The sequence below is a fragment of the Grampus griseus genome (genome assembly GCF_964374135.1).
Source record: "Grampus griseus genome assembly, chromosome: 14".
NCBI lineage: Eukaryota > Metazoa > Chordata > Mammalia > Artiodactyla > Delphinidae > Grampus > Grampus griseus.
Genome location: NC_139008.1, coordinates 46,460,507 through 46,473,301, shown reverse-complemented (window position 1 = coordinate 46,473,301; position 12,795 = coordinate 46,460,507). Strand labels below are relative to the sequence as shown.

Genomic DNA, 12,795 nt, shown 5'->3' with positions numbered 1-12,795 from the left:
GGGAGTTTACAGATGTAGACATTTTGGAACAGAATGCACCTTCCTTTGGGTTCATTGGGTTTATGGGGACTTGCTCTCCTTTTCACATATGTATAGTTTCCAGTAAAACATTCCTCCCAGTCACGCGAGAAAGCTCAGGCAAAAGGCAAGTATGTTCCCTTTGCTGGTTCTGACATTCTGCATCCTAATAAATTCATGGTGGAAGCAATCCAGCTGTCTTCTTGGAAAATATAAAGTTTAGAAGAGGACTGTGAATATTCATGGCTATGTAATAGTTTGTTTTATACTACGTGGAGTTGTAGTTATAAACACAAAACCAGCTGGCAATAAATGACTTTATGACAGCTATTTCCAAGGTATAATGAAGAAAACAAAAACAAAGTTATTGCATATAATTATGGTGCCTGGGTGAACCTGCACCACGCACTCCAATCCAAACACTACTCTGGCCGTTTCCACATGATCTCATTCACAGGCTCCTTTAAATGACCTTGGCCTTCAGGTTATTTACCTTTGGGGTTGGGAGTGCACTGATAGTATTTGCATTTTCCTGTGCAATTTGTTAAAGAGACAGCATCCTTTTGCTCTATTCACCCATGTAATGGGAAAAAAAATTGGAATTATTGACTCTTCTCTAACTGTTGGAGAGATTTTACATTGAAAAAATATTTTGGAGAGAGCAGTTTGTCAGTACAATCAGCCCTCTGTACCCATGGGTTTCTGATCTACAGATTCAACCAACAGCAGATCAAAAATATTAAAAAAAAAAAAAATTCCAGAAAGTTCCAAAAAAGCAAAACTTGACTTTGTTTTGGACCAACGACTATTTACATAGCAATTTACATTGTATTTACAACTATTTACATTGCATTTACATTGTATTAGGTATTATAAATAATCTAGAGATGATTTAAAGTGTATGGGAAGGTGTGATTAGGATATATGCAAATACTACACCATTTTATGCAAATGACTTGAGCATTAGTGGATTTGCGTATTTGAGGAGGGTCCTGGAAGGACTGTATCTTCAAAATTTTAAACTTTTCCTTTAACTCAATGGTTAAACAAGTTAATTTTTATCAAGGAATATATCCTACCAGAATATATTAGGTAGACAAAGGCATAGTCAAGAATGCTTATGGCAGGGTTATTATAGTAGTATTTACAAACAACCCACATGTTTATCATGTTAAGTAAACATAGTGTCCATGCCTAGAATAGTATGTAGACATTAGATCATCGTACACTGACATTGAAAGTTCTCCAAGATCTAATGCATGAAAAAAGCTAGCCTCAGAAGATATAACACAACATATGTTCCAATTTGTGTAGAAAAAAAAAAATCTGACTATGTTTGTATGGCCATATAACTCAATTATTAATTCATTCATCCATTAAACAGATATTTATTGTGTCAGGCCCCATTCTAGATGCAGTTGATACAACAATAAGTAAAACAAAGGTCTTCCTGGGTTTTGCCTGCCAGTGGGGGGTTGAGGTCGAGGAAGCAATGAACAGTCAAGCACCTGTGTGTCAGGTGGTATATGTAGGAGTCAACGAGATCCAGCAGCCTAAGGGAAGAGAGAGGAATTTAACTCGAGGCCAGAAAGAACCTCACTGAGGAGGTGACATGTGATCAGGGATCTCAAAGGAAGTGTGCCCGACAAAGGGATCAGCTAGGCCAAAGGCCCCGAAGCAGGACTGTGCTTTCTGTGTTTGAAGAACCAAAGGAGACCAGCATGGCTGGAACTCTGTGAGCAGGGGGACAAGTGGAAGGAAAGGAGGGTGGAGAAGAAGCCAGGAGCCAAATCATGGGGAAATTGGAGGCCTCGCTCTCCTGACTTCACATTTTATTAAAATGTGATGTGAGGGGACTAAAGCTTTGAGATCAGGAAAAAGGCACAATCTCAGGCTTTAAAATGTAAACGCCTGGAGTGGTGTGATGCTCCCGGTGCTATTGGTCATGATGGCCCAAGAGGAAGGTTTTCTAGTTAAATCCAAGAAAGAGAGGGTGAGGCTGTAGGAGAAAGTTCTCACTGCTGTCTGCCTATGCCTGCCTTCTTTAAGCCTTTTGAGAATTATTTATAAGTTCTTTGTATAATTCACAAGTATTAAAGGTAAAAAATCAATAATTCCTTACCCAAAATAAAGCAGTATCTTAGCATTCTGTTCTGTGACCTTGAAGAAGTTCGCTTTCTTAGCTTTCTCTCCTCCACGTTTATGAAGAGGGGGGAATAGGTTCTTTATCACAGGATTGTTCATGAGAATGAATCAGACTCTCTGCAGAGAGCTTTTAGCCCGTGCTCGGCACATTGGAACAGAGTGGTCGCCCTGATCTATGGGGGACACGTTCCAAGACCCCCGTGGATTCCTGAAACGTGGATAGTACTGAACCCTATATATACTATATTTTTTCCTGTACATACATACCTATGATAAAGTGTAATTTATAAATTAGGTACAGTAAGAGATGAACAACAATAAAGAATAATAAAATAGAACAATTATAACAATATACTGTAATAAAAGTTATATGAATGTAGTCTCTCTCTCTCTCTCAAAATATCTTGTACAAATGTAATGCCTTTTCCATGTTGACTAAAAACTTACCACACGCCACGGCTCTGACTTTTGCGGTTTGATGTGCGACAGCAAAACTAACACGGATTCATTTTTCCTTCTTCACAGTTTTGTGATAGAAGATTCGTTCTTACCCTAATCTTAGCAACCTCAGCACACAATTGTTTTTTTCTTTCCTTATTGACTTGAGAAATTTCACCTTTTCACTAAGGGAAGCACTGCTTCTCCTTGGCCTATCTGAATTGCCAGCATCACTACTTTTGTGTTTTGGGGGTAAAATAAACGTTACTTCAACACAAGCACTGCAATATGGCTCTACTATGACAGCCTAGCTGATAAACTGAGGTGACTGACGGGTGGGATACGTGGATGATTCACGTCCCAGGCAGGATGGAGTGAGATGGTGCTAGATTTCATCATGCTACTCAGAATGGAGCACGATTTAAAATTTGTGAATTGTTTATTTCTGGAATTTTCCGTGTAACATTTTTAGACTGCAGTTGACCACGGGTAGCTGAAACTGAGGAAAGCAAAAACACAGATAAGGGAGGGGACTACCGTAATTCAAGAATGACAGCTATTGTTGTTGCTAGGCTACCACCTCCCATGTCAAAACACCATGAGGAATTCGGGATGCTTCCCAGGATGGGAAGCATAGTCTACAGTCTTAAGGATTTCAGTGTTCCTACAAGTGTGCTTGAAACCAACATGCTGGGCTAAGGAAGTATTTTCTAGGTGGCCCAATCTGTAATTTCACAAAAGAAAATTCCTCTCTCACTCTCCAAGTCAAATGATTATTTTTCTTTTCCCCAAGAGAGAAGTGCATGATGATTTGGAAAACAAACGAACAAAACTGGCTAAAAGTCAAGTGCTATAAAGTTTCTGGTGGCTGTAGGGTCGGCCCTGATTAGCATGGAGGTGTCTTGCTCCTGGAACTTGCTGGAAGGGGAGTTTGGAGCCTTACAAATTCAACTGATGATGTCATTCCCCAAGTGCTACAGGTGACTGCAGAGTTACATGCACTTAAACCAGGCTAATTGGCCTGGGTTTTGGTACAATCTATCATTCTTCCTTCCACAGGCGAGGATTTTTGTGGGAGGTGGTTATGTTAAATATAACTTTGAAATAAAGAAATCCCGTGCTACTCAATTCTGGTGGCCCCATCAGAAACTTATTATGGCAAAGAACACAGACTCTGTGCTGTAAAATCCCTTAGATGAACTCACTTGCTCTCTTTCTTTCCCAATCTCTCTCTCTCAAGTAATAAAAAGTGATTAATACTGAGATGTAGTTTGGTTGAATTATATGCAAAGTTGTTTTACATACAATGAGTTTTTTCCATGATATTGCAATCCCATCTCTGCTTTATCATTGCCTTTTTGTTTGAATTAATGCAATAATGTTACCAAGGGCATCCTCCATTACACAACTGTTTGCCTTCCCATTCAAGGCGACAGTGTCATTTTCAGATGAAGCTATTTGTCCTTGTTAAAACAGGCAAGGCAATTGGTACATTCAGACTCAACTATTAAGTTGCATGATTGATTCCAAGTTAGAGCTGGGAGCTGAGGCAAATGAAAGTTGCCATTAGCTGTTCAGTGTGCTCTCTCTTCTGCTAGATCTGATGGGAGAATGACTCATAATTCTGTGCCTGAGAAGGAAGCAAAGGGGAGTGAACTCAGATCAGTTCCCCAGGAGGCAGACTCTGAGATGGAGTTTAGGTTACAGGATGTTTACTGAGCTGTGCTCTGGGAATCAACACCTGGAGAAGGCAGGGGATAGAAGTGGGAGGGGCAGAGGGAAAGAAGAGCTGCCGTGTGGCTCAGTGACGGGCCTGCTCACCCCGTTGGGAGCTCTGGGGCTGCAGGGCCCTTCAGTGCTACATTGATTTGAGCCAAGATGACCAAGCCCTTTATACTCTGCATTGATTATGGGAAGGGGCATGACCCCAGTGAGGTGGGTCTTTGCATCTGACACAGTCCCTGAAAAGGTTAACAGTTGAAGGCTGTCTGCTGACAGCTCTGCTGGGGTCTAGGCACGAGATTCTAGGGCGGTAGTCCTCAGCCAGGGGTGATTTCGCCCCCTAGGGGGCATTTGACAATGTCTGGAAATGTTTTTGATTGTCAGGACTGGGGGCCCTGCTCCTAGCAAGTGGATAGAGCGCAGGAATGCTGCTAAACATCTGACCGTGCACAAGGCAGCCCCCAGCAATAATCATCTGGTCCCAAATATCAACAGTGCCAAGGTCAGGAAGCCTTGCTCTAGGGCAACAGATTCCCCCACCCCCACCCCAAAGCAGAGCCTGGTGGGCATCACAGTGGCCACCACAAGAATCAGCATTAATTGAGATATTGTTACTTGTCAGCCACGATGCTCTGTGTTCCTTATTCCTTCTCATCTTCCTGCAAACCCCTTAGGAGAGCCTTAGAGTTTTCATCTACTGATGAGGATGCTCAGAGCAGTTAAGTAAACTCGCCAACATCATGAACGGGAAGGACCCCGAGGTGGGATTTCAAGCAGACTGGCTCATGGAAAACATTCTAGTATCTTCTAGTTTCCGCTTGATGGCTTGATGCAGGTGTTCTCAAACTTTTCTCTTTGTCTACCCGGAGCACAAGATAGATGATGTTTACGTGTTCAGTTTGCTCCCATGGAATTCCTGGGGCACCAACTATAAACTCATGTCTTTCTACCTCATTTAAAAGACACAATGACGCATAGCACAGGGAGATCAGCTAGGTGGTTTGTGACCACCTAGAGGGGTGGGATAGGGAGGGTGGGAGGGAGGGAGACGCAAGAGGGAAGAGATATGGGAACATATGTATATGTATAGCTGGTTCACTTTGTTATAAAGCAGAAACTAACACACCATTGTAAAGCAATTATACTCCGATAAAGATGTTAAAAAAAAAAAAGGCACAATGGAACATGAGTGAGCACGGGACAAATTACAGGGATGACTCTGAATCCTCTCTAATTTGTATTTCTAAGCAGGTCATTCCTGAACTTCTGACCCTTACTGTTAGTAAGCATGCAGTTACTTTCCACAGGCAGAGTGCAGCCTGTAGATAATCTTGGTGAATGCCTGTAAAAAGACTACAATATTTCCAGAAGAATTTGTTCCATACTATCTCTTCATGTTTCTATGTCATTGGATGGATTGAGTTATTCAGAAACATTCTTCAGAACTTATTGGCACCTCAAGAATGTAAGGAATCAAAGAATTAACTCATTAATTCACTTAAAAAATAACCCCTACTCCATTCCAGAAACTGTCCTATTTTCTCATTAGAAACAGTAGCATTTACTAGTGAAGGAACAGAAAAAAAAAATCTCTCATTTCACAGACATATAGGTAAGCTTAACAGAGTCACTTATTACTCTGTGTAAAACAAAATCACGTAAATTTTGACTTTTTAAGTAGAACGTCCAAGTAAAAGGAATAAACATATATTCTATAAAAATGTTAAGGAAAATAAAATGTAGGACACATTTAACCCAAAGATATAAATAAAAAAGGCTTAAACATTTCATTATAGTTGAGCCCAATCATAATGTTAGTTATTATGGTCAATAGCAGATGCAGTATTTTGAATTTCTAGTGCAATATCAGTCCTTTTAAAAAAAATTCTGTCATTAATTCCCACAGCATACTTCTATATGGTAAATGTTATCTGCATTTTCATGGGAAAATCCAAAGATGAAAACAACTTGATCAAATTTATACAAAGGTACATTGGCAGAGGACATTGTCATACTCAGATCCCTTTCTATTGTTAGAAAGCTCAATTTTGACTTAACTCTATTTACATTTGTTCATTCACTCTTTTCATCAAATTCTTTAAATATTGCTGAGTGAAATACAGTGTCTTAGTCAATTTGGGCTGCTATAACAAATTGCTGGGTGGCTTAAACAACAAACATTCATTTCTCATGGTTGAGAGGTCAAAGGTCAAGGTGCCAGCAGATCTGGTGTTTGGTGAGAGCACACTTCCTGGTTTGCAGATGGCTGTCTTCTCATTGTACTTCACTTGGTGGACAGCAGAGCGTGCTAGCTATCTTCCTCTTCTAAGAATTCTAATCCCGTCATGGGGGCTCAACCCTCATGACCTAATTAACTCCCAAACATCTCACCTCCAAATACCATCACATTAGAGTTTCAGCATATGCATTTGGGTGGACACAAACATTCAATCCATAGCATATGGCATAAGCAGTGGTTTGCCAGCAAATGTTTAAAAAGTGACTCAAAAAAATTAGTGTGCATGTCTGTAAGTTTATTTTTAAATTTTACTGATACAAAGAATGTATAGCACACAACTTAAATATAAGAATAGACTATAGGGGCTTCCCTGGTGGCGCAGTGGTTGAGAGTCCGCCTGCCGATGCAGGGGACGTGGGTTCGTGCCCCGGTCCGGGAGGATCCCGCGTGCCGTGGAGCGGCTGGGCCCGTGGACCGTGGCCACTGGGCCTGCGCGTCTGCAACGGGAGAGGCCACAACAGTGAGAGGCTCGCGTAACGCAAAAAAAAAAAAGAAAAAAAAAAAAGAATAGACTATACAATACCCTCTGTTAGAAATTCTGTTTAGCCAGTTGATTCTTACAGAATCCTTTTGTTAAATTTTATCAAAATTTTGTATCCATAGCCAACTTCTGGTTTCAGTTGACCCACATGTATAGTGCACCATGAACGTTGATTGATATTTTCAGATTTTACATCACCAACACGATGTCACTTAACACAGAGCTGAGACAGGATGCCCAGTAGCATACCAGTATGTAGTATTTCCACCAGACACGTATGACAGACATAGTCATCTTAAAAGCAGAGGTAATAGTAACATGCGGCACAAGGAAGCGATGACGACTATTTGTTTTAGATATGACTTAGCTCATTGAAGGTTTATGTGATTTAATTTCTTAATAATTGTTTAACAGTTCGTTCCCAAGATTCCTGTAAATTTAACCATTGGTTTTTGTGAGCTGGCATAATTGCTGGTAAAGAAAATTTTTCAGTTAATCAAATATGCCATTTCCATGATGTCTCCTATTCCAGCTGAGTGGGGTTCAGAGCTCAGAGTATGTGGGTAGAGGGCATCCCATTATCAAGCAAAACAGATGTTGAAATAGATGCTGTCAGGTTCGAGCAGAATCGTGCCTTTAAAATTTATCGTTATTTTTGTGGTTTCTTCACAGGCATTTCCCTGCATCTCAACAGGCATTTACGGTAAGTGATCTATCTTTTGGTAACGTTTATATTTCTTTATTTTGTTATTAAAATCAAGGTTAACAGGAAAAATAAGAGCTTCTCTGATGGATATAGTTTGCTGTGATTTAAAGAGACTCAGAATGCAGGTCAAATCCCATTGAGGAATCTCGAGAGGCTATCTGGATATTTTGTGTTGTTGAATTTAGTTGTACTGCATACCATGTGCAATGATTAGATGCACTGTGGCTTAACGTCTTTTGTTAGGTGAAAATTTTGCTCTAGTAGGATCTGACCTCTAATACTATTTTCTTTAATCAAGTCAGGTTTTTCTGTTAGATGAATCATAATGCATATAAAACCTAACATTACCATTATTTTGTTGTGAATTACAAAATAATAGAAGTGTTAGAATGCACACACGTATATGTCTGTATATTTAAATTAAAAAAACCAAATATGTGACAATAAAAACAAATACTTTTAATAAGATGCAATTTTTTTTCTGGTATTGATAGATTGTTTTAAGTAGTGGCTGCTTCACTCACAGATGGAAGCAAAATGTTTTTATCATTACTTGTTTTATCTCAGGCCGTTAATAAATCTGTTTTACACATTCAGGTAAAACAGAGTTTTTCGTTTTAGGGTTTTCTGATCAAGCAAAATAGATTACAACATTTCTGAGCTCAGACTTCTCACATGGAGACTCTTAGATGAAAAATAAAATATGTACAAATGTTAAAAATTATTTAACTTCATCACTATAGGGGAAGGATAGCTAAAGTGATATCAAAGGTAGGAGACTTATTTCCTCTTAATGTGGTATTTTTTTTTGAAGGTTTTAGTGAGAATAAAGTGGAAAATGGAGGCCTGAATCAAATTAAATGGGGAAAGATTTGGCGACATTATTTAAAAATTTAAGGCGTGCTTTTTTCTCTCTGGATTCCACTATAGCCTGTCTTTGTGGAAACACATCAGACACTGGGCTGGGGGGCTAAGCTGGACCATCTGCACCATTATCCCCATCATGGCCACTCTTTCTGCCTCACAGATACCCAGTTATAACTCTTACTTATATATTTGCTTAAAGGAAGTATTACATGCAAAGTTTTACTTGGTCAAGCGCCCAGATCTTCATTTCACCTTGTCTAAAAGCAAATCAGACTCCACCACAGAAATGGTTCTGATTTTTGAAAATGTTCTCTCATGACAATCTTGATTTTCCTTGATAAAAAAACGAGCAAAAACCCAAGTGCCAAAAACAATCCTGTGTCATATTGTCGATGTCCATTGTGTCTCTGAGAATTCTGTGGTAATGTACAAAGACTTTCAGAAGCTGAATTTAACACAATGCATTAAGAAAGGGGGAAATGGCAGGAAAAGGAAATAGAAAAGTAAAGGAAGTTGAGGAGGGACACTAAAATGGAAGGCTGAGAGAGCATAGTAGAAACTAAATCAAAACTAAAGTGGCCCTTGGTTAATTTCAATCCCTGAAGGACCGGGATTCCTCCTTACAGTAACATGGCTCAGTGTATAATAACCAGGTCAGTACAGCATTGTGTCGGGTGGGAGGGGAATATTGAAGACTGTTGAGAAAGGCACTGATAGGGAGTCATGTCACAGCCTTGGAGGGTTTCCACCACATGAGCTCAGTCAGTTTTCACAAAGCTAGGTCAAAGAATATAGTTTTCAAGTCCTGGCTACTCATCTCTCTTCCCCTCTAGTTTCTGAGTACATTTCAAAGTGAGGCTGATACCTGCAAAGTCAGGTGCCATGTTGTCTTTGGTTAGATGCACCTGTGCTTGAGACGTAGCATTAATTTTAGCTCCATGAGATCTTTAATAATGTTTACATTACTCCAGGTCTCTTTATGAACTATTTAACATTTTGCAACTTGAAAATTATGCTATATGTCCCTTGTGAAACTATAGCTTTCTGATCAGCCCTTGATTCTCTCCTAAGTACTCATATTTTATGGATCAGTTGTTTTCTTGCTCTTATTCAGAACTTAGTTTCGCCTCCTCTATTATCTAGATCAATTTTACTTTTATCTTTACTTATTGGCATTTGAAAGAATACTTTAGTTGAAGAAAGTGGTCCACAGCTAAAAAGAAAAAGAAAAAATTAAAAGCAGGCAAATAATACTCCCAACACTTTGTAAGTCATGCTTGGTGGGTTACGAGCCAATATTCAGAGCAGTCTCCTGGTTCCAGGCCTTGCCTTCTTATTCCATATTCTAAACCTCACTACATGAATTTTTCTAAACTAACGCTTGGTGCATGTTTTGCATCTGCTCAGGGGCCTTTGATCATATTCTGTTACTTGTAGACTCTTTCTATGCTGAACAATAGGCAATTTATGTATCTCCCTAAACCAGCGCTTTCAAAATTTGTGAAGAGGGGAAAAAGAATCTCTTCTTGAGGATGTGAGTTGCTGTGCCAAGAATTTTATATGTACCTTTGCCTTTGCATCTTGAAAAGGGGGAATATACTTTGTAGTATTTCCTAGGGTTAATTGTCCATAGAAATTATTCTTCTCTCAAACTTTCTTAGGACTAGTGTTTTCTCCAGAATATAGTTTGAGAAATTTCTTGACATCCACCCATAGTGGACACATTTTCTCTTACACACAAATGAGCTGATGAGTCTCAGAACCTGGCATGTGCCTTCCCAGGTCCAATTCTGTGCCCCTTCCTTATAACACACCCACAAGCACCACACTCACACACACCATCACCACCACTATTCTCTACCCCAATCCCCAAACAAAAACACACCACACACACGTATATAGGTTGAAGCTTGATCTCTGAGAAGTCTTCCTTGAATATGCCAAATCTTGACGGTCATTACATCTTTTGAACTCTTTGAGCATTTGTAATCTGGACAATTAACAACTGCCTCTTCATATTGTTCCATAGATTTTTTTTAAAAAATATATCCTGTGTTCATAGCCAATCCGGAGCTTTTTTCATGAGCAGGGATTCACTTGTGCATGTTCTACACACACCCACCATCTAGCATTGTGTCTCCCGGAGAAGCTCAGGAAATAATTGCTGTTTGATGACGACAATAATGATTATAACCCCAATTGTTGCCTAACTGATGATACAAGAAGCAGAATTGTTCATTGGCAAGATAACAGGCAGAGAAAGCTACCTGGTTGGTATTTTCTTAGTGGGCAAACATCTCTATTTTAGGAAAAACAAATGTGCTCCTAAAAAACATTCTCAAACTAGGAATGATATCTGTAAGCATGGCAGTGTCCACCTTCACAAGGGGAAATGAAAACTCAAGAATTTGTTCATTTAGAATACCAATACCGTATCTGTATGTCTTCTTTGGGTATATGTGTAACTGATTCACTTTACTGTACATCTGAAACTAACACAACATTGTAAATCAACTATACTCCAATAAAGTTTTCTTAAAAAAGAAAACCAAGATAAATACAGCACTCTACTTCACTTAAACAAAACAAAACAAAACGCTTTGTTATTTATCATAGCCCATGGGATGATGGTCTCTCAGGGAGGTACCTGTTGCTCTGAGGCCCTATCCCGACTTTTCCTGACATGTCCTAGTCCCAGCCCCCTCCCCATCTGCTGTAATTTCTCAGATACCTCTTTGCTTTGGATTGACCTTCACTTTTAGATTTATGTCCCCAAAACTCAATGTAACTCTAATTCTTCTATCAGAACAAAACTTTTGACTATGGTAGAGCCATCTTTGGAAGGGGTTTGGGTTATTTAATTGCCAAGATGATCTCATACCAGGGCAATGTCAACAGTAAGCATTTCCATTTTGTGGAATCATCACCATACTCCAAGCACGTCTGCAAGGATCCGAGCACAACGGTATTTCCGGGACACTGGAGACCATGGCGGAAACCAGTTACTCTCCCAGCCTCTCCTTAATCCTAGCCTTTTGGAGACAAAACCATCTGTACCTTTTTGCAGAACACAGACTGAAAAGTATCTGCCGTGTGACTCAGCCCGATTTAAGGGAGAAATACAATGGGAGCAGGCCCCGCCCGCTCTCAGGTTTCCCTGGACGAGGAGCCAGAATTTTCCAGTCTGATTTTCAGCCACCGCTGTTGCTGCCCCAATGTAATGTTTCCCGGGTGGTTCCACAGGGCACCAGACCGCCTGCTTACACTCAGGTTGAAAAGCCACATTTGGTAAAATACCAAAGCAAGGCCTGTGTTACTGTTGGAAAAAGAGATCCAGATGAGGCTTACGGGGTCTTTAAACTCCCAGATCCCAATTAAAGGTTTGATTTGGCCACGAAACCGGACTCAGAGGGATAGAGCTGAACTTCCCTGATGAACATTTCAGATCTTGCGTGTGCCTTCTGCCCTTTGAGCCCAACTTGGATACTCTGGTGCTAATAAGTTTAACACAAGAGGCTAGACATGATGCATAGCAGTGGAATTTTTACTGAGAAGTGAACAGCAAAAAGAATTTTCGTCTATTTTATGAGAGTCGATATAGTTAACAGAAATGAAGTCCAGGTGGAAAAGTGTATCCCTTGAGTAATTGAGAAAATATTCTTTCTGGAGGAAAAAAAAAAAAACTTCAATCTTCCTTTCCAGGTACAAGATGGTGTTTTTAGAGAGGAAGGAATTTCAGACATTGAGTTATTGGCTGGAAATCTGTGGGAAAAATTTAAGTGCAGCATAACTTAGTGAAAACAGCTCCCATATTTATTCATTAGATTTCTGTTATCAACGTGGAAGGCCTGTTTCTATCAGATCACCCGGTCTCCCTCTGCTTTCCATGAAATGCTGCCAGAACACAACTTTCTAATTGAATCCTCCCTCATTTGCATTCAAGTTCGCTCTTCTGCTTCTAACTGGTAAAAAAAAAAGGAGATCTACGTGATGTTTTGTTAACCTTATATATACTTGGCAAATATTTTTATCACTACATATGTCTAAATTCACAGACATGACTTGGAAAAAAACCAAAGCGTTCTGCAATGGCAATGCTAAGGGCATGCCCTCTGTCAG

At 39.8% G+C, this 12,795-nt stretch overlaps 1 protein-coding gene across 1 annotated transcript in view; it reads left to right on the top strand.

Annotated features, from left to right (window-relative positions):
- Positions 1 to 12,795, top strand: part of MACROD2 (mono-ADP ribosylhydrolase 2) — a gene marked incomplete at its 3' end in the record, with an annotated part of 1,963,559 nt that overhangs the window by 1,362,799 nt on the left and 587,965 nt on the right. The window contains 1 exon segment of the mRNA XM_082670986.1: positions 7,776 to 7,806. Within this exon segment, the coding sequence (XP_082527112.1) occupies positions 7,776 to 7,806 (31 nt within the window).